The sequence below is a fragment of the Polyodon spathula genome, chromosome 3 (assembly GCF_017654505.1).
Source record: "Polyodon spathula isolate WHYD16114869_AA chromosome 3, ASM1765450v1, whole genome shotgun sequence".
Lineage (NCBI taxonomy): Eukaryota > Metazoa > Chordata > Actinopteri > Acipenseriformes > Polyodontidae > Polyodon > Polyodon spathula.
Genome location: NC_054536.1, coordinates 54789605 through 54808277, shown reverse-complemented (window position 1 = coordinate 54808277; position 18673 = coordinate 54789605). Strand labels below are relative to the sequence as shown.

General features: G+C 38.8%; 1 protein-coding gene across 5 annotated transcripts in view; it reads right to left on the bottom strand.

The window, feature by feature from the left end:
* Positions 1-18673, bottom strand: part of LOC121313191 (disintegrin and metalloproteinase domain-containing protein 22-like) — a 99127-nt gene that overhangs the window by 32556 nt on the left and 47898 nt on the right. For all 5 annotated transcript variants that reach the window (XM_041245490.1, XM_041245491.1, XM_041245492.1 and 2 more), the window contains exons 6-13: positions 16619-16673; positions 16352-16419; positions 14522-14596; positions 13968-14039; positions 12114-12280; positions 10719-10803; positions 5912-6002; positions 5502-5553 (exon numbers count right to left, since the gene is read on the bottom strand). In XM_041245490.1, the coding sequence (XP_041101424.1) occupies positions 5502-5553; positions 5912-6002; positions 10719-10803; positions 12114-12280; positions 13968-14039; positions 14522-14596; positions 16352-16419; positions 16619-16673 (665 nt within the window). The remainder of the gene's footprint in view (positions 1-5501; positions 5554-5911; positions 6003-10718; positions 10804-12113; positions 12281-13967; positions 14040-14521; positions 14597-16351; positions 16420-16618; positions 16674-18673) is intronic.

The window sequence follows — 18673 nt, the reverse complement described above, 5'->3', positions numbered from 1 at the left end:
CTGTAGTACAGTACAAGACGACACAGATGACCACGTTCTTTAATTTAGTTGGTATTAGGTAAGTGGAAGAATACATTAAAGGAAAGATTCCACTGGCATTTATTTCAAAGTCAGCAAAGCAATGCATGAATACCATCTTACTATAAGATAATGAAGAGAAAATCGAAAGAACTGAAACTTGGGGTAAAAGCAGCATGGTTAGCGATTACTTTATTACACAGCAATAGCACAAACCCAGTTCACTCATAACTGTACAGACCAGCAACCATATACTTACTTTACCCTGCTAAATTGTAATTACAGTGCCGAGAAAGTTTGTGATTTTCACATATTTCAAACCTAAAATTAGATTTTAATCTAAGTATTAATAATAAAGATAACCCGATTAAACAAATGACACAAAAACATGATACTTTTTCAACATTTATTTATCCACAAATGATTAAACATTCAATAGCAGCAATGACTTCAACTAAGCGTTTCCTGCAACTGTTGGTAAGTCTCTGTGGCAGGCTGGCGAGTGGATAGAGGCCCAGAGACAGTCTGTAGTTCAAAAAAATTACTATTTTATTATAAAAACATAAAAATGAAAGGGCACAAGGGCCAAAATAAAGGGATTTAAACACAAATAAAGCAAGACAAAAAGCAAAAATAACAATTTCCAGGCTGGGCAATGCCTTCACTGGATTCAAACTTTCAAACATACAAACAAAACACCAACCTGCTTCCTCAGCTCCCTCTCCCCAAATGAGAAGCAGAGGCCTCCTTTTATGTCAGGTGGCTGGGCGCCGATTGATCGTTAATTAAACTAATCATCTAATCAACCCCAGCCACCTGAACACAATGAACCCAGGCAGGTAGGGGAATTTAACCCCATCCCTGCCAATTTCTAAAGGGCAGAGCTGTGCTCTGCCACACACCTCCCCCCATGTACAAGGTACACCGGCCGCAATCGGGCGGTGCAAGGCAGGCATCCTTGGGCCATAGCTTCTCCCCTCTGGGCTCTGAGAGCGGCAGCTCCTCCCCTCTGGGCTCTGGGAGCGACGGCTCCTCCCTCTCAGGCTCTGGGAGCAGCGGCAGCTCCTCCTCCCTCTCTGGCTCTGGGAGCGACGGCAGCTCCTCCTCCCTCTCTGGCTCTGGGAGTCTCTCACATCGCTTTTGAGGAATTTTGGCCCATTCCTCCTTGGAGAACTGCTTCAAATCTGTGACATTTGAGGGCTTCCCTGCATGGACAGCTCGCTTCAGGTCCTGCCACAACATTTCGATGTGGTTTAGGTCCAGACTTTGACTAGGCCATTCTAAAATGCTGAATTTCTTCTTCTGCAGCCATTCTTTTGTAGATCTGCTTGTATGTTTAGGATCATTGTCTTGCTGCATGACCCACTTTCGGTTCAGCTTCAGCTCACAGACGGATGGCCTGACATTTTCCTCTAGAATATTCTGTTACAATGCAGAATTCATGGCTGTGTCAATGACGGCAAGCCGTCCAGGTCCTGAGGCAGCAAAGCAGCCCCAAACCATCACACTCCCACCACCATGCCTGATGGTTGGGGTGAGGTTCTTCTGTTCGAACGCAGCGTTTGGTTTTCGCCAAACATAACGTTTTTATAATTGAGACCAAAAAGTTCTACCTTTGACTCACATGTCCAAAGAACATTGTTACAGAGTTTTTGTGGATCATCTATGTGCTCTTTGGCGAACTTCAGACTGGCAGCAATGTTCTTTTTAGAGAACAGTGGTTTCCTCCTGGATATCCTTCCATGAACACCATTTTTGTTCAGTCTTTTTCTGATAGTAGATTCATAAACTCTCAAATTAGCCAAAACGAGAGTGGCCTGCAGATCCTTGGATGTTACCCTAGGGTTCTTTGACTTCCTTGATTTTAAGGTTTGTTCTTGGAGAGATTTTGGTAGGACGACTGCTCCTGCGTAGAGTGACTGTGGTCTTGAGCTTTCTCCATTTGTAGACTGTTTGATAGTGAATTGATGGAGCCCAAAATCCTTAGAAATGGTTGTGTAACCCTTTCTAGACTGATGAGCATCAATAACTGTTTTCTGAGGTCCTCAGAGATGTCTTTTGATCATGGCATGACGTGTTTCCACACACCTGTATGGTGAAGACCAAACTCACAAAGTTTCTGATTTTTATATAGGGTGGGGCCTCCCTAACTCACCCCTGAAGATCTACCTAATTATTTAAACACCTGATTCTAATTATCCCCTTAACTGGGCTGATAAAACCAGAGGTTCACTTACTTTTTCATATACCATGAATCTTAATTACTCATTGTTTGTCTAATTTATACTACATTTTGTTTCAAAAGACACGGAATTGGTTAATATAAACCCTACTGAATATTTAAGAAAAGACTGGTTTTGATTCAAGAAAGCTATCATGGTAAAACTACGGAATTTTCATTCATTATCATTGGGGTTCACAATTTTTTTCTCGGCACTGTATATATCAGCCAACAACCCTGAATGACCTTGCATCAAAACGGAACTAGAAGTCACAGCATGTCATGGTTTATCTACTTTTGGTTATTCCAAAGCATTGTGTAAACACTTTGTTTTTTCTTGGTTTCATAAACACACAAAATTTATCAGGTACTTTCACTCATGGCTACAAATGACAAAGGTTTGTTACTGTAGGTTGCGGTTTTGAGGGTTTAATAGTTGCAGGAATACATTTTCTAAGAGTGTAAAATAATCTGAATGAGAAATGATAATAAACTACAGAAAAGGGATATTGGTTTTGCAAAATCAAAACATATGATTATGTTTAGGCAACATTTGTCTCTTGTGCACCTTGCATCCTTCAGCTAGAGCTTGTGTCACATTAATAGATGAATACAAAATGACCAATTTTTTTAAATCATTTTTATGGATTAGCCTAATTTGCATGTCCAATTACAACTTGATAGACAATTATTGTCTTTCTGTCCACTGCATGTTGATTAATGTGCCCCCCAAACTGTTCAATTACAAATCGGACGTGTAACTGGCACCTAATTCATTTGTCATGTAATTTGTAGTGTTGTGCTGCTCAAGCCAACTCTGGGTCTAATTCACAAAGCTTTTTCAACAGCACAAAAACTTGCATCTACAAAAATGTATATTCATATTAAAAATTAAAAAAAATAAAAAACTACAATGCATAATTCAGATCATCAAGAGGACTGTAGAATTGCAGATTGCCCTGCTGCAGAAATGTAGTACATTGGGATAGGTTTGTATTTCAGTACATACCCCGAAAGGTTGATGCAAATCTATTATGTCCATTGAAATGTAATACTTTATTATAATTAGATGGTAATTTTATATTAATTGGTTTAAGGAATCTACTTTAAATCTTTATTATTATTATTATTATTATTATTATTATTATTATTATTACTACTACTAATAATAATAATAATAGTAATAAATACATGAACTCTCATTTTCAAAGTGGACCCAGGCACCAGGAGCTAATCCCCTTCACTTTATAGACAAAGCTTTGATATCTTTTACATACATATCTGTATCTCACCCAAATTCACTGTTCAGTGTACTTGACACTGTGCAGTGTCTGATTCCTTTTGTGCCCATGCTGAGCTGGGATATAAACAGCCTGCATACTTGAGTTGATCTTATACAGACCACTGTCCTTGGTGCTGGGGTGGGTGAGTAAAGGACTCGGATGACTTAGTTTGCTGCCAGGAAGTGACACTCCATAATTTGAAACAAGTGCAAGGCAAAGGCACATTTTCAGAAAGATAATTGTAATAGAGTAAAGAACAATAACTGCACCACTTCTTCTAGGTTTTATACTGGTACGATAGGTTTAATTTCTTTCAGAAATGCTGACTTTGCTATTTGCCTGCTTCAAAACAGGGCCCCGTCTGTGAGGAAGCTGTCAGCCCTAAAGTTAAGTGCAGATACTGCCACGTTGTGGGGATTTAACAGAATTACAACAACATAAAATCCGTTTACATTTGTCATTTCATCACCTTGTAACTATAGACATGTTGAGCAACCAGGAATGAGCATTCAGACCAGCAATATTTCCTAACACAACAATGAACCATAGATAATGTCAATTCTTGTCCCAATCTTGCTCCTGTTTCACTGTCCCTCCCAAATGAAAATGGATTTCTAAACTGATTCAGTATCCAGTGACTCAACCCTAAATTAGCCAACATTGCAGATTGCATCAACCTGATGTAAATGAAGAGTAATGGAGCTGGCTCAAGTGTCATACTGGCTACTCCCCATAATCATAAACAGCAAAAGAAATTATTAAATCTGTTCAGCCTTATAGTCATTCTCTCGTGTGCCTTCAGCCCAAGAAAATAAAATTAATAAAAAATACAGGACTATTGACTAGCCCATATTTTTTCGTTAATAAAAACAACATAGCAGCTAGGCAGAGCAACTATCCGTGTTCTAACTCTAGTTAATGGAATGAGTGGTTGGCATGATGCACCAGTCCTGTTAAAACAACACGCTCAAGCAGTTGATAAATCAAGCTGCATGAGGAGAGTTTCATAGCAATGCTTCCGCTCACCTGCTGTCCCATTTAGGATTTGGGGAAAAGCAAGAGGTATTATTAAAACAAACAAGGAGAAACTGTGGTGAAAAAGACAAACATATACTTAGCAATTAGAGGCTAACATTTAACTTTCATATATACCTGACTGGACAACCAACATTCAAAAACACAATGATTAATTTATTATTATTATTATTATTATTATTATTATTATTATTATTATTATTATTATTTACTGGCAAGGTTGTTTTGCTACTGTTGGGTTTTATTTATAAAGCTTACAGTAACTCTTTCAACACTGAGCAATTCTGAAAAACAAAACTACTGCCTACAGTACTAGAACTTATTAAATTAAGAAAATTAAGTCACACAACGATGACAGACCTGGCGCGGTAACTGGTCTGTAGTGTTGAGTTTTCTAGTTTTATTACATACTGCTGTATTTGACAACAAAATCTCTTGCAGCTATGCAGCACTCAGTACTTGCTACAGCATGTACAGTACTACCAGTACACCTATACCAATTTAAAAGTATCTGCTGACCTCATGTGGTTGGAATTATGAATCTTCAAAGTCTAGGACAATGTTCACAAAAAACTAATCTGTGTTTTCAAACCTACTTTTTACAGGTGTTTTTTTTTTTTTTTTTTTACTAAAGCTTTTCTCATTTGAGAAAGTTTGGGTACAGTGAAATCTGTATTTCTCTCAGCTACTTATTTAGGGGTGCTTATTTAACTCCACATGCAGTGGTTTATAAAATACTACCTATGTGTAAAAGAGTTTCAATGTTTTAGTTTTTTTTTAGTTTTTTTTAACATGCATATTTTCTATTTCTCAATAAATCGTGGAGCCATTAGTTTTATGCAATCATTCCGTAAAAACAAGACAATTGACATTTTTAGACAAAAAGGACCATAAAAATGTGCATAAGCTGTCACTATGGTGATACATTAGATGTAAAAACTCACCCAATGTCTTCCATTATGCAGCCAGACCATGCATCTTCACACTTGCATTCTCCTGTGAAATTTAAGACATAACAGGTAATGGATGACATATTCACCAATGAAATATCCACCAACTAATGACATAAATCTCTACCAGATTATTTTAAAAGGTATTATTCACACAAAATACTAGCTATTTGACATTCTTAAATGTTATTAAAAAAATGTGTATACATGGGACTTTATTAAGTGTAAAGTAATAATTTCTAACTGAAATAACCTTTTGTGAACCTAAATAAACTTAATTATTACATATGCCCAGCATTGGAATTTCCATTGCTATTTTTGACCAGCCAGTCAAGCAATTCATGCCATGGGCTTCATTTAAAAATCACGTGAGAAACATTTTGGGAACTTCCACAAACACGCACCATTGATCATTTTTTTCTTGTCTGAAAAGATTCCAATGTTTTGCCCCAAGGTCTGTGCCAATGTAATAGCCATTTCATCTGCTTTTCCATACTGAAACAAAACACAAAACATCCATTTATTGCAGATACTGTAGTGAACCGGGGGAGGGGACAGCGACTCCTCCCTTGTGTTATCGCGCTAAAACATCTGTCAGTCAATATTTAATTCCCTGTCGGTCACCCTATTTAAACCATAGCCAGCTTATTAATTCTCGTCTTGCTTTTCAGTTTGCGGTTACCATGCAGACTTGCAGGCCCAATCTTAAAACAAAACCTTTGTTTTCTATCAGAACAAAATGACTACTCACCCAAGGCAGCTTTCATTTTCATCTGACTCATATAAAGAATTTCTCTCTTTCTGACTGTCTTCCTCCAACAAATTATCCACCCAAAAAACTTTCAAAACAAATCCGCCCATCCTGCTTCTCCTCCATCTGACAATGCTGCTGATTCAACCACTGCTTATCCAGCTGTGTCCACTGCCATTCACTCTTTGTCGCTGTAAACGCACCAGAACTCAGGATGATTCTCCAACGCAACTTTACTAAGATTGGCCCATCAACAAACTCCTGAAAACTCTATTTAAAAAAGTGAATTAGGAAGGGAATCGGGGTGATTTATTAATTTCATACTGCAATTCCATATCGGTCTAGCCTGTTTTTACCCTTCAAAAGGCACAGCAGAGATCCTTACTTGTCAGTTCATGCTCCGTCCCCACAGTGCAGGCTCCATTCGCTTCTGATTCAGCTACCACACCACCTCAGCTCTCAGTTTCTACTGATCCTTCCTCCAATTTTAAGTTTTCAGATTTGATGATATCAAGCAACTCATTTGTCCTCTTTCTACCTCCATTTCTACAGTTTCTGATTGCCTTGATGTGCTTGATGATAGAATCACTTGCTTAGAACCAGCAGCCCTTTCATCCTCATCAGGGACACCAGCAGCAGTGCTCGTTTCTCCCACTGCTTCAGCCACGCCCACACCTGCCCTCGAGCTGCCAATCTTCACTCTAGCAACTGCCTCTAGTTCAGGATCCGCTTTTGCTCCAGTTGTTCATCACAACTCTCACTCTCCTCAACTGAGACCCAATATTATTGATGTTAAAGACGTTAATTTGGTTCTTTGTGAAGTTTATGCTCACCGACAACAAGAACTGGACTCATTTACTTAACACTGTTACTCTCTCAGTCAGATATGGTAGTACCATTTTTTATGAGTATCATAAAGCCTTTTCAGCCAAAGCAGCTTCTCGGTTAGCATTGAACAATACATTGATTGACTGGTCTTAACCTGATCATGACCTCTTTAACAGATTCTTCAGTGGTCTCCGTGCTAAAGCTTGCAGTGTTTGTGCTTCCACCGGCCATTCTACCTCTCTGTGTCTCTTCTTCAGTCTCCTCATCAGCCTCAAACTATTCTTCCCTACTCTCGACAACACTTTCTTTTTTTTGGAATCATGCATCTGCAGCTCCTCCCATCTGTTCTTCTGCTCTGCCTGCTTTCTCAGCAAGCAATGGAAGACCCATCAAATATTCTGGAGGCAGACAGCTGTGCAATAATTTCAACTCGTTATTATGAGTTTCCAAAAAAATGCATTTTTATCATTTTTTTTCATATGTGCAGTTTCTGTGGCGATGCTCATTCATGTCTCCATCCTACGCTTGGCTATTCTCTATACACTGGGGTGGCCAGAGTTCCCTGTATATCTACATACGCTCCCTCGGGCTGACTTCCTCAGCCGTGCTTGCCTGTTTCGTCCTCTCTTCAACCGCTGGCGTTCCTGCCTGGTCTATGTTGTTGAAGCTGACACCCTGGGATCCTTCAAGAAGCTGCTTGATGAGATTTTGGGATCAATAAGCTACTAACAACCAAACAAGCAAGATGGGCCGAATGGCCTCCTCTCGTTTGTAAACTTTCTTATGTTCTTATGTTCTTATGTTTACACCAGCCTTCTCGGTCAGCGTCTCCGTGTATTCACAATCACGGCCACTCGAATGCATAACCAAGTACAGTACTTATGGGCCGAGCAATCCCCCAAGGCCCGCCTCTCACAGAGAGGGAAAGCCAACATACCCTCTTCCCCACCTCTCTGTGTCATCACCATAACTGACAGGCAGATCTTATGAGGCTGCTGCCCTCGTCCTGCAGTACCATGCATGAGCCAAACAGTCAGCACAGATCTCCTTTCCCTCAATCCCGCATTAATCCTATTGGAGTAGCTACAAGGAAAATGTCAAGCGCCTCATCATTAATCTCTCTGCCCCTCGCGGCTCTTTTATCAGCAGCATTAATTCTCTCATTCCCTTGGATCAGTTTTCTCTTCGTTACATCACCATATATGGTGCTATCCATTCCATCAAAATATCAGGACGGGGTTCCTGGTTAGCTAAAGCAGGAACACTTCCAATGCCTTTAAAGTCATGCCTATACTCCCTTCTCTCTGTCATCTTTTTGGTATCTGTTGGAAGAAACTTTTACTTAGCTTCTAAATTAATTGTTCGTTGCTGAAGTAGCCCTCGGATCTTTGATTTACTCTCCGAAGCCCTGTGCTGGATTCTACTCAATATTAATCGCATCCCCTTTCTGCTGCACCTATTGGACGACTTTCTCCTTATATCTCCTCCATCAGCCCCTCCAGCTGAAGCAGCCTTAATACTCCGGTCTCTCTTCTCAGCAGCTGGCGTCCCCCTTTCACAGGAGAAAACCATCGGTCCAGTTCATTCGAGTTCCTAGGCATACTATTCGATTTGAAGCCCAACTGCCTCCCGATAAACTGGAACACATTCGCTCTCTCATTCAGTCTTCTGAGATCAACCATTTATAACAACAATAATAATAATAATACATTTTATATAGCACCTTTCAGAAATAAATATTGCAAAGCGCTTAACAAAAGTGAAAACAGAAAATAAATAATTAAATAAAACACAAAATATATTAAAACAGTTGGAGTTAAAAATGCAATGACAGTAAAAGTCATAAAAATTTAAATAAATGTGTTTTGAGGCGGGATTTAAAAAATAGACAGAGACTCAGAATCACGGATCTCAGAAGGAAGTGTGTTCCACAGCCTAGGAGCATAGCAGGAAAAAGCCCTGTCACCCACTGTACGCAGTTTAGTCAGGGGAACAACCATAAGGCCGGCATCGGAATCTTCTTTCACTCCTGGGGCATTTCAATTTTGCAATTAGCATGTTACAGCTGAAGCCAGGAAAGACATTAGGTTGCGGTCCTCTTTCCTACAGCACTGGAACGACCTGTCTTTGTTTTACAATGTTTTAATTTCTGCCCCCTGGCCCCTTCCAGCTCAACCTTTCCCACTACCCATTCCTCCATTCAGCGGACTGGTTTTCAACTGAAGTCATACATTTCGCAATCTTTTGTCTTCAGCTCATTTTAAGCTGTCCTTCCTCCCCAATTGCATTGTCCCATTCATCCATATAGGTGTAGCAACATCAGCAGCCAACATTAAAATCAACCAGTCTTTCCTCAGCGGTCGAATATTACATTCAATCTTCTCTCCTCGATATTATTCTACTAAACAAAGAATTGCTAGCATGCCTGGAGTGGGGGTTCTCTCTCCACCAGAGATTTCCTCCCACAAGATGGGGTTTTCCTCTCCGCCGAGCTGTTAGATTAGTTAAATAAAAAAAAAAATCAATATAATAAATCAATAATCGTAATTAATATTTGTAATTAATCACAAACTTTCTTTTCTAACTAACAATTTTCTCTTCCTTGCATTGGTGGTGCAGTTGCGGGGAGCCAGGGGTCCTCTTTTGGGGACAAGTGAAGCTCAATTCCCGACCTTACAGGTCGACTACGTCACATTGCCCTCCAAGAGGATGGTATCCCGTTGGCCAGAGGGGATGCCCAGCCAAATAACTGAACTATATTCTGTCTTCCATTTTCGTGATAATCTATTAATTTGCACCCATGACTCCAAATGCTTGCTCCCAATTTTTGAACTAGTCAATTGACTCATCTTATCGAAGGTGGCTCTTATAGCTGGGGGGGGGAGACCCCTGACCCTCTTTATGTGATTATTTATTATTCTCTTTTCCAGTGCTTTTGTTCTCCTTGCATAGATCGAGGCTCTCCATGCAACCTAGGAGCGTCAGCAGAGTCTGACTTCTCTAAGCCATGGAGACCTTGGTTTGTCCTCCTATCCTTCATTAGTTTCTCCTCGGGGGAAGTCCGTCTCTTCCTGGCCTTGGAGGTCGATCGGTTCGGCCTCACCTCAGCAAGGGCGGTTCTCTGAGTAGTCAAGGGGAAACCCCTATTCTATTACTAAGTCACAAGCACTTTGTCTTTATTCTAGTAGCATCTTTACAGAGGCCTGGCTCCTGCCTTGTGAATATTGTATTATTTTACATTCAAGGCTGGGCTATTGAATGGTAACCAAATCCTTTTCATCCAATGCTCAACTAATTGTACCACTCCCATTTTAATTATAGGACATTGACTGACATACAGTGGCCCCCTTATAATTAAGTAAACACTGTTCTCCTGTGTGATGGATTCCTTTTCCTTGTTTCCTGGACTACATTTACCTGTGTTCCCTATGTGTGATTGAGGCCATCTATATAACCATCTCCACCAGTCCAGCGGCAGCAGCGTGAAGCTGTGCACCAAAGAACTCTGGTACCAAACATCAACAGACAAATTTAAAACTAAAAGTACCCTTTTTTAAAAATATATATATATATAATAAGATTTTACTCAAAGAATATAGAGAAGTGTGTGTCACTTGCAGTGATCTACGTACCTCATTGACTCCTCCGCCTTTAGTTAAAGAGCAAACGCCGCCCAGGTATGCAGCCCCACCCAGACTGCTATGGAATCGGCTTCCTCTATTAAGCAAATAAATACCATTCAATGAACAGATGAAAAACATTGGGTTCAAGCTTTACAAGCCTGTTTTGAGTTTCATAATTGTGAAGCTATATAGACTGCTGGTGGTTTCCGTGAAGAAGAGTTGAATGCATTTAGAGCTTTATTAAACATATTATCCACTCTGTGCTAGACACCATTTTGTATGCTTTAGCAGCAGCATAACTTATAATACTGTACATGCACTGCCATAAATTAGTTAAGTGCAAATCACAATAGGATTAGTGTGGTCAAGCTGTAAGTTACACTTTACCATGCACACAATGCATTAATACAGACAAATGTATAGTTGACACAGTACAGTATGGTAAAAAATAAAATACAAGGAGGCAAATTGTTGCATCACTGGGGGAAATATATAGCTTCAATAGGAAGCATGGTGTGTGTTAATCTGTGCATACAATGTAAACTTACAATATTGGCAGGTTTATTCAGAAATTTTCCTTTAACGTCGAATTTCTGGCAACTACACACTCATAACATATGCCCCAATTAATAATAACTTCAAAAGCAATGGACATAGACAAAGAAACCATCTAATCTTAATCCTTATTATCTGCATGCTAGGTGTCCCATGGCAAGTAAATTATCTGATTTAATATCAGACTACATTTGATAATGCTGGCAGGATTTACCATTTTTTTTAAAACCACTTAAATGTAATTATTAAAAAATATGACTACAGTACTGGTATTGGGTTAAACAAGAAATGGCATGAGCATATCGCCTAAGAAAGATACAAATACTATATTCAGTATTTACTGCGGTATACCATGGTTAAACACAGGTGCTGTATAACATTAGCAAAGCAAAGCATGGTAAAACACGGGCAAGCACAGCAATACACAGATAAGTATTGTAAAGCATTGTACAACCAATGCTTAACCATGACAAAGTAAAGAAACTCATAGTTCAGCCATAGGAAAATCATGGGAAAAGCTTTGTAAAGTAGGTCTGATCTGATGTGTAGTAGGTCTTGTTATTTCACAACTTGATAATTCACCAATGTGGTTAATTCAGGGTTGGGCCAGGTTGAAACTCCATTGTACTGTACATGCACTCTATCAGTACTTTACCATCTAGAACTATTAAACACTCCAAAGTGTTGCATTTAGAAATATTAAAAGCAACTAAAACTGACCCTTATTTGTACTGTGTTGATTTCTATACTTTGCAATGGGGTGCTGCATATTACTTAGACACGCTGTCCAGTTTTCAATGTAAAGTCCCTTGTACGGAAGGCAATTCGCAGATGTCCTCAGTTACTTACGAAAACAGATGAACAGAGTCACACTTTTCTTTGATGAAATCTCTTCTGTATTTCATGAATTCCCGCAAGGTTATGAGTGGATTGTCATCAATGTTGAATTTATTGTCAATAGTCCAGGTGACAATGGAAACTAAGACAATCCTTGTGTTCAGCTGTTCTTTGAATATCTAGTATTCAGTAAATAAAAAGGAGAACAAACATTCACATATTAAGGGTAAAAATAGATAGTATTATAAGTGGTCCTATATATATACACACACACACACACACACAAACACACACACACACACACAATGCAGAGAAAAAGTTTGTGAACCCCTTAGGATTTTCACATATTGCAAACCTAGAATTTTATTAGATCTTAATCTAAGTCCTAATAACAGATAAAGATAACCTGATTAAACAAATGACAAAAAAAACATGATACTTTAACTTTTATTTATCCACAAATGATCCAACATTCAATATCCATGTGTGAAAAAGTATGTGAACCTTTAGATTCAGCAACTGGTGGCACCCCCTTGAGCAGCAATGACTTCAACTAAGTGTTTCCTGTAACTGTTGGTCAGTCTCTCACATTGCTTTTGAGGAATTTTGGCCCATTCCTCCTTACAGAACTGCTTCAACTCGGTGACATTTGAGGGCTTTCTTGCAAGGACAGCTTGCTGCAGGTCCTGCCACAACATTTCGATGGGGTTTAGGTCCGGACTTTGACTAGGCAATTCTAGAACGTGGAATTTCTTCTTCTGCAGCCACTCTTTTGTAGATCAGCTGGTATGTTTAGGATCATTGTCTTGCTGCATGACCCACTTTCAGTTCAGCTTCAGCTCAAGGACGGATAGCCTAACATTCTCCTCTAGAATCTTCTGATACAATGCAGAATTCATGGTTGTGTCAATGATGGCAAGCCGTCCAGGTCCTGAGGCACTCCCACCACCATGCTTGACAGTTGGGATGAGGTTTTTCTGTTCGAACACAGTGTTTGGTTTTTGCCAAACATAACATTTCTCATTGAGGCCAAAAAGTTCTACCTTTGACTCATATTTTCAAAGAACATTGTTCCAGAAGTCTATGTGCTCTTTGGCGAACTTCGGGGACGAGTAGTAATGTTCTTTTTAGAGAGCAGTGGTTTCCCCCTGGCTAGCCTTCCATGAACACCATTCTTGCTCAGTCTTTTTCTGATAGTTGAATCATGAACATTATCATTAGCCAAGGCAAGAGTGGCCTGCAGATCCTTGGATGTTACTCTGGGGTTCTTTGTGGTTTCTTTGATTATTTTCCAATTTGTTCTTGGAGAGATTTTAGTAGGATGACCACAGTGACTGTGGTCTTGAACTTTATCCATTTGTAGACTGTCTGACAGTGGATTGGTGGAGCCCCAAATCCTTAGAAATGGTTTTGTAACCCTTTCTAGACTGATGAGCATCAATAACTGTTTTTCTGAGGTCCTCAGAGATTTCTTTTGATCGTGGCATGATGTGTTTCCAAACACCTGTATGGTGAAAACCAAACTCACAAAGTTTCTGATCTTTATATAGGGTGGGGTCTCCCAAACTCACCCCTGAACAACTACATAATTATTAAAACACCTGATTCTAATTATCTCCTTAATTGAGCTGATAAACCAGGGGTTCACTTACTTTTTCACTACCCCGAATCTTAATTATTCATTGTTTGTCTAATTCATACATCATTTTGTTTCAAAAGACATGGAATTGATTAATATAAACCCTATTGGATATTTAAGAAAATACTTTCGATTCAAGAAGGCTATCATGGTAAAACTATGGAATTTATATATACATACACACAACACACACACACAAACACACACGTAAAAATGCTTATACTTACTAGATCAGCCATGTTCACAACTGATTTGGCATAGTTATTAGTATGACCAAGAGAGAGGCGATGTTTTTTAAACTGCAAAATATAAGAAAGCTGTTTTAAAGCATCTACTTTTTCTGCTTGGTTCATTATTTACCATGGTTACTACAGCAGCTATTCCAGCATAAATATCCCTTTTCAGACAATGGAGTTGCTTTTTAGAAGCAGACTCCATGGTTGGAAGATGACATTGGTTGGTTAGCAAGTCTGTTAAATTAGGATCAAAGCAGAAACAACTACAGAGAATTATACAAAGCACATATAACAGTATAGTAAACAGGTAAGACAAAATTACCTTAAAAATGTAGGAGAAACGAAGTATTCAGAAATGCCATTACAACAACATTGACTTGAGAACAGCCTGATCATTTAGCAAGTGATTACCTCCTACCTCCCACCCCCATGGTGGGGGAACATTATCCACATGTTTAGAGAAATCGCATCATACAGTAAAATCCAAATCACTGTCTTCTCTGTCCCCGGTGGGACTGTAACAGAGATATACATTCTCAGCTTACCATCAGGTGATCATTTACAATCATTAACTCAACATATTTCTTCTCATCCTCAACATTGCGTGGAATACGAGACACCTGCAGGGCAGAAATAAAAGCCAATATATCAGCTGACAGTTTAAAAAAGTGCATGAAAACTAGCAGACAAGAATGGGGTAGGGGATGTTAGGTTACAGAATCTCTCAGCTAGTTTGAATAGAGCAGGTTACAGCTCGATCTTCAAGTAACTGTCACCAGAATATACAGGTTTTTAAGTTATGGCGTCTATACAGAAGATTCAGTTGTGGCAAAGAAACGCAGGGCTCTATATTTTCTCCTTTCCTAAATTTGTAGTTAGGAAACTCGATCTCTGAAGGCAAGATAAGATTGTTACTTAAGCCCCTTTCACACTAGCATGCTCTACCCGGATCGGAACTACACAGGTCAGGACTGGGTGTTATGAGGGTCAGGTTCGGGATTTCACACTGCTTTTGACAAAAAAGGGTTGACCTGGGTAACAGATGCAAGACAATGCGTGTATCAATGCCCTGGAAGCAGCTTGTTACAGATGCTTCCATCCAAGCTTCTCTGGAATGAACCATCAGCCCAAATGTTGACTACAGAAATGCTTCTTCATCCCTGTTGCAATCTGGCTCATGGTGTGTCTCAAGCAAAGCGAATAAACAAAAATGTTCTTGCGGAAGTGAAACCTTCACGCAGGCGTGGCTGTTTGTTATTTCGTCCGCCGTCATGCATTTTGTCTCGCTCAACCAAGGTCAAAGAATCACATCCTGAGGTGGGTCGCTGGGTCCCAGGTTAACCCAGGTACGATCCAGGTATGTTGTTTCACACTATGCAGAATTGTGACCCAGATAGGCAGAACCTGAGTCCGGATCCAGGTAGGAGTGCCAATGTGAAAGGGTTTTAGGATAGTTTCATAATATGGCCCCAGGACAGTATCGAGTGTTTTAATGCACTATTAATTTTTCAAACACCCTGGGGAACATTATAAAATACTTGAGAAACCATACAAACTTTTCCTTTTTTTTTTTCAACACAATGTATATATACTTTAAGTATTTTTTATTATGAATTCTGCTTAGAGATACATGTATAAAAACATGTTATTCTATGACTCGAGGGACCTTACAATACTTCCTGAAAGTTTTGTTGAAAAATATTGATGTTTCACCTGAATGACTGCAAAGACAATCACATTCATTCTCAGGGTCTTTATAAGCAATAATGGATACTACTCTCGATTATTTTGAATTCAGCTTATAAAGAAAGAGTGGAAAAAACAGGCAGAAGCTATTTTTATATTTGAATAAATCCCAAGTATGGCTTTCTATAGTTATACTCTTAGTATGTTACTTAAATTTACTAGCAAATGCGTTCCAAACTGCACTGAAAGAAACATTTCCTTAAAGTATGGTATAAATTTGTTGAGGTGAGGTCGGGTCACGGGGAACCTTTTGTGCATCTTGAAGAATTTATTGAACCCGTCAAGTTACAAGGCTTGACCCGCCCCTGTTAATCACTACTCGATTGATTGTGTTCACCATTAAATTAAACCAAAATCCTACAACTTATATTCTACTTATTTTTTGTGTGTTTTGTGCGACGGGGAGAGGGCAGGTATTTTGAAGAAAGACAAGTAGATTTTTAAGAAGGATGAGTAGATTTTTCTAACTTTTTATCCCTTGGACAACAAGTTTTTTAGGCCACCCCTAAACTGTTACCTATTGACTTTATTAAATGTACCAATTAATATTTGTATATCTCTACAAGGTCTGCAATTTTAGGGTGAAGTAGAGCTATTAAAAAGAAATGTGATGTTGCAGATACACTTACCTGTCTTTTCCTCCTTAAGTGTACAGGTGTAGCAGAAAATGTTGGCTGAGTGTCATTACTTTCAATATCTAGAGAAAAGTATCACAGGTATAGGTAAATGATTGATTATTAAACTTTTAGAAGAACAGAAGGGATGACATATTGGTTTCTACTCCTGGCTAAATATCAAATCAAGTAAAACAAACTAGCAGGGCTTTGCCACCAAAGTTTAAATATTTGCAAAGATTAACAACTATCAAATATTTGTCTTATTGCTGGAAATCTTACCCAGCGGTACGTCTAAACCAGCTGTTTTGTATACCATGTGGAAATTAGAATCCCCCTGAAGAATGAAACACAATATTAGTATAAAATCAATGGAAAAATGCAGTTAATTCCCAGTTAGACCACAGTGAGAGTAAATTGTACTATACTTTGTGGGGACTTCACTAATTCTTTAATCTTTCAAAAAAATTTGTTAAAGTCAGATAGTGAAATAATAATAAGGGGCTAACTTGGGGAATTAAAAATATTATTTTAGAACTTTATTTGATCATTACATAATTGTTAATACTGTTCTTTTTTTAACATTGTTATGGACTTTTTTTCGTTAATCTTCAAAATGTGTGATATGATTCTAAAGTCCTATGTTGTTCTTTTTTTAGCCAGAAGGGTCAGTATAATCTAAAGAAATATAAAAGTACAAAATTCCAGTACAGTAGTCTCCGCCTATAGAAACATCTCCTAAGAGCACACTTCGCCCGTCAAGAACATCCTTGTCGCCAAACTGATCCCCCCCATTGTAAATGCTCTGCCTAAAGGAACAGGAACTTTGCTTAAAAGACCACCTTTTTGGCACCTCTAGTGATTCATGCACAACTGAAACAGTACTGTTTCGTTACTTGATAACTCAAATTTAAATTCAAATTGTTTATTCCATGTTTTCAAATGTGACTTGTCATCGCAAGAGTATGCTGAGGCACAATGACTAGGTTATTCAATATTTCCACCGTCATATCATTGCACCATTTTGTATTCTGATTTCCACGAGTACACCTCATTGTTACAAAATAGCATGTAAACTTTTTAAGGAGTTGTTCCTTTCCCTTTGTATCACATGTAAATGCTGTAGTAATTGTCTTCTGGGATATTTGCCACTCTTAAAATAGTCCACAGTGGCTTTTCTATTTGCAGTTTAAATCCGGGGGTACCAATTCATGACTTGTCAGACGCCAACTGTTGTGTCCCTTTAAAACTCTGACACATTTTTACAACCAACTAATTAACAGCTACTGTACACAGCACAGTCACTATCATCACACACAGCATGTAATGACATTGCACAATGACATGCCTACTTTGTTTCCCAATAGTTCTTAAAGAAGTGACCACACTCAGCACCTACAGTATTAAAAAGAAAAAAAAAAAAAAACACACTTCATACTATTAGACTCTCGTTATAGTTTGAATAGTTCAAACTGCAAGTACAGCAAGCTGCTGTGATCTTGGCCTGCTAGATAATAAGAAACTTAGAAGCTGAGATGAGTAATCTGGTAGAGGAGCACAGATTCACTTATTCCAAATCCTCAAAAGCATTCAAATAAGACTGACAAGTGGATAGAGGCCCAGAGACAGACTGCAGCTCAAAAAAATTATACTTTTATTCACAAATAAACACAAAATAAAAGGACACAAGGGTCAAAACAAATGTATTCATACACAAATAACAAAACACAAAGCAAAACTTACAAAATAAAGGTTTCCAGGCTGGTCAATGCCTTCACTGGATCAGAAATTAAAACACAAAACAGCAAGCACACAAAACAGCTTGCTTCCTCTGCTTCCTTCTCTCCCTAATGGCAAGCTGAGGCTTCCTTTTATGTCAGAAGGCTGGGTGCTGATTGATCGTTAATTACTCTAATCAACCCTAGCCACCTGAACACAATAAACCCAGGCAGGTAGAGGAATTTAACCCCATCCCTGCCAATCTATACAGAGCAGAGCTCTGCTCTGCCACAAAGACCTACAAATTAATCATCTATATATTCCCTGGTCCCCTCGTCAAAGTCTCCTCTAATATACTCATCTACTGTGGGTTACACACCGTATCTTAAATAATTATTAGTGCCAAACTATCTGCACTGCAAGTACACACAGCTCCCTTTATGAATCCCTATCTTTTGACTGGATTCTGTGGTCACTCACTCGCTCCCCAGATCTGCAATCACACTGTTCCAGCAGGGTAATGGATGAGCTATAAGACAGCAGACACACACTGTTTAATATAACACAGTTTCAGCAGGAATTAATTAAATACTTTCTGCTAACCAAGTCAGTCAAATA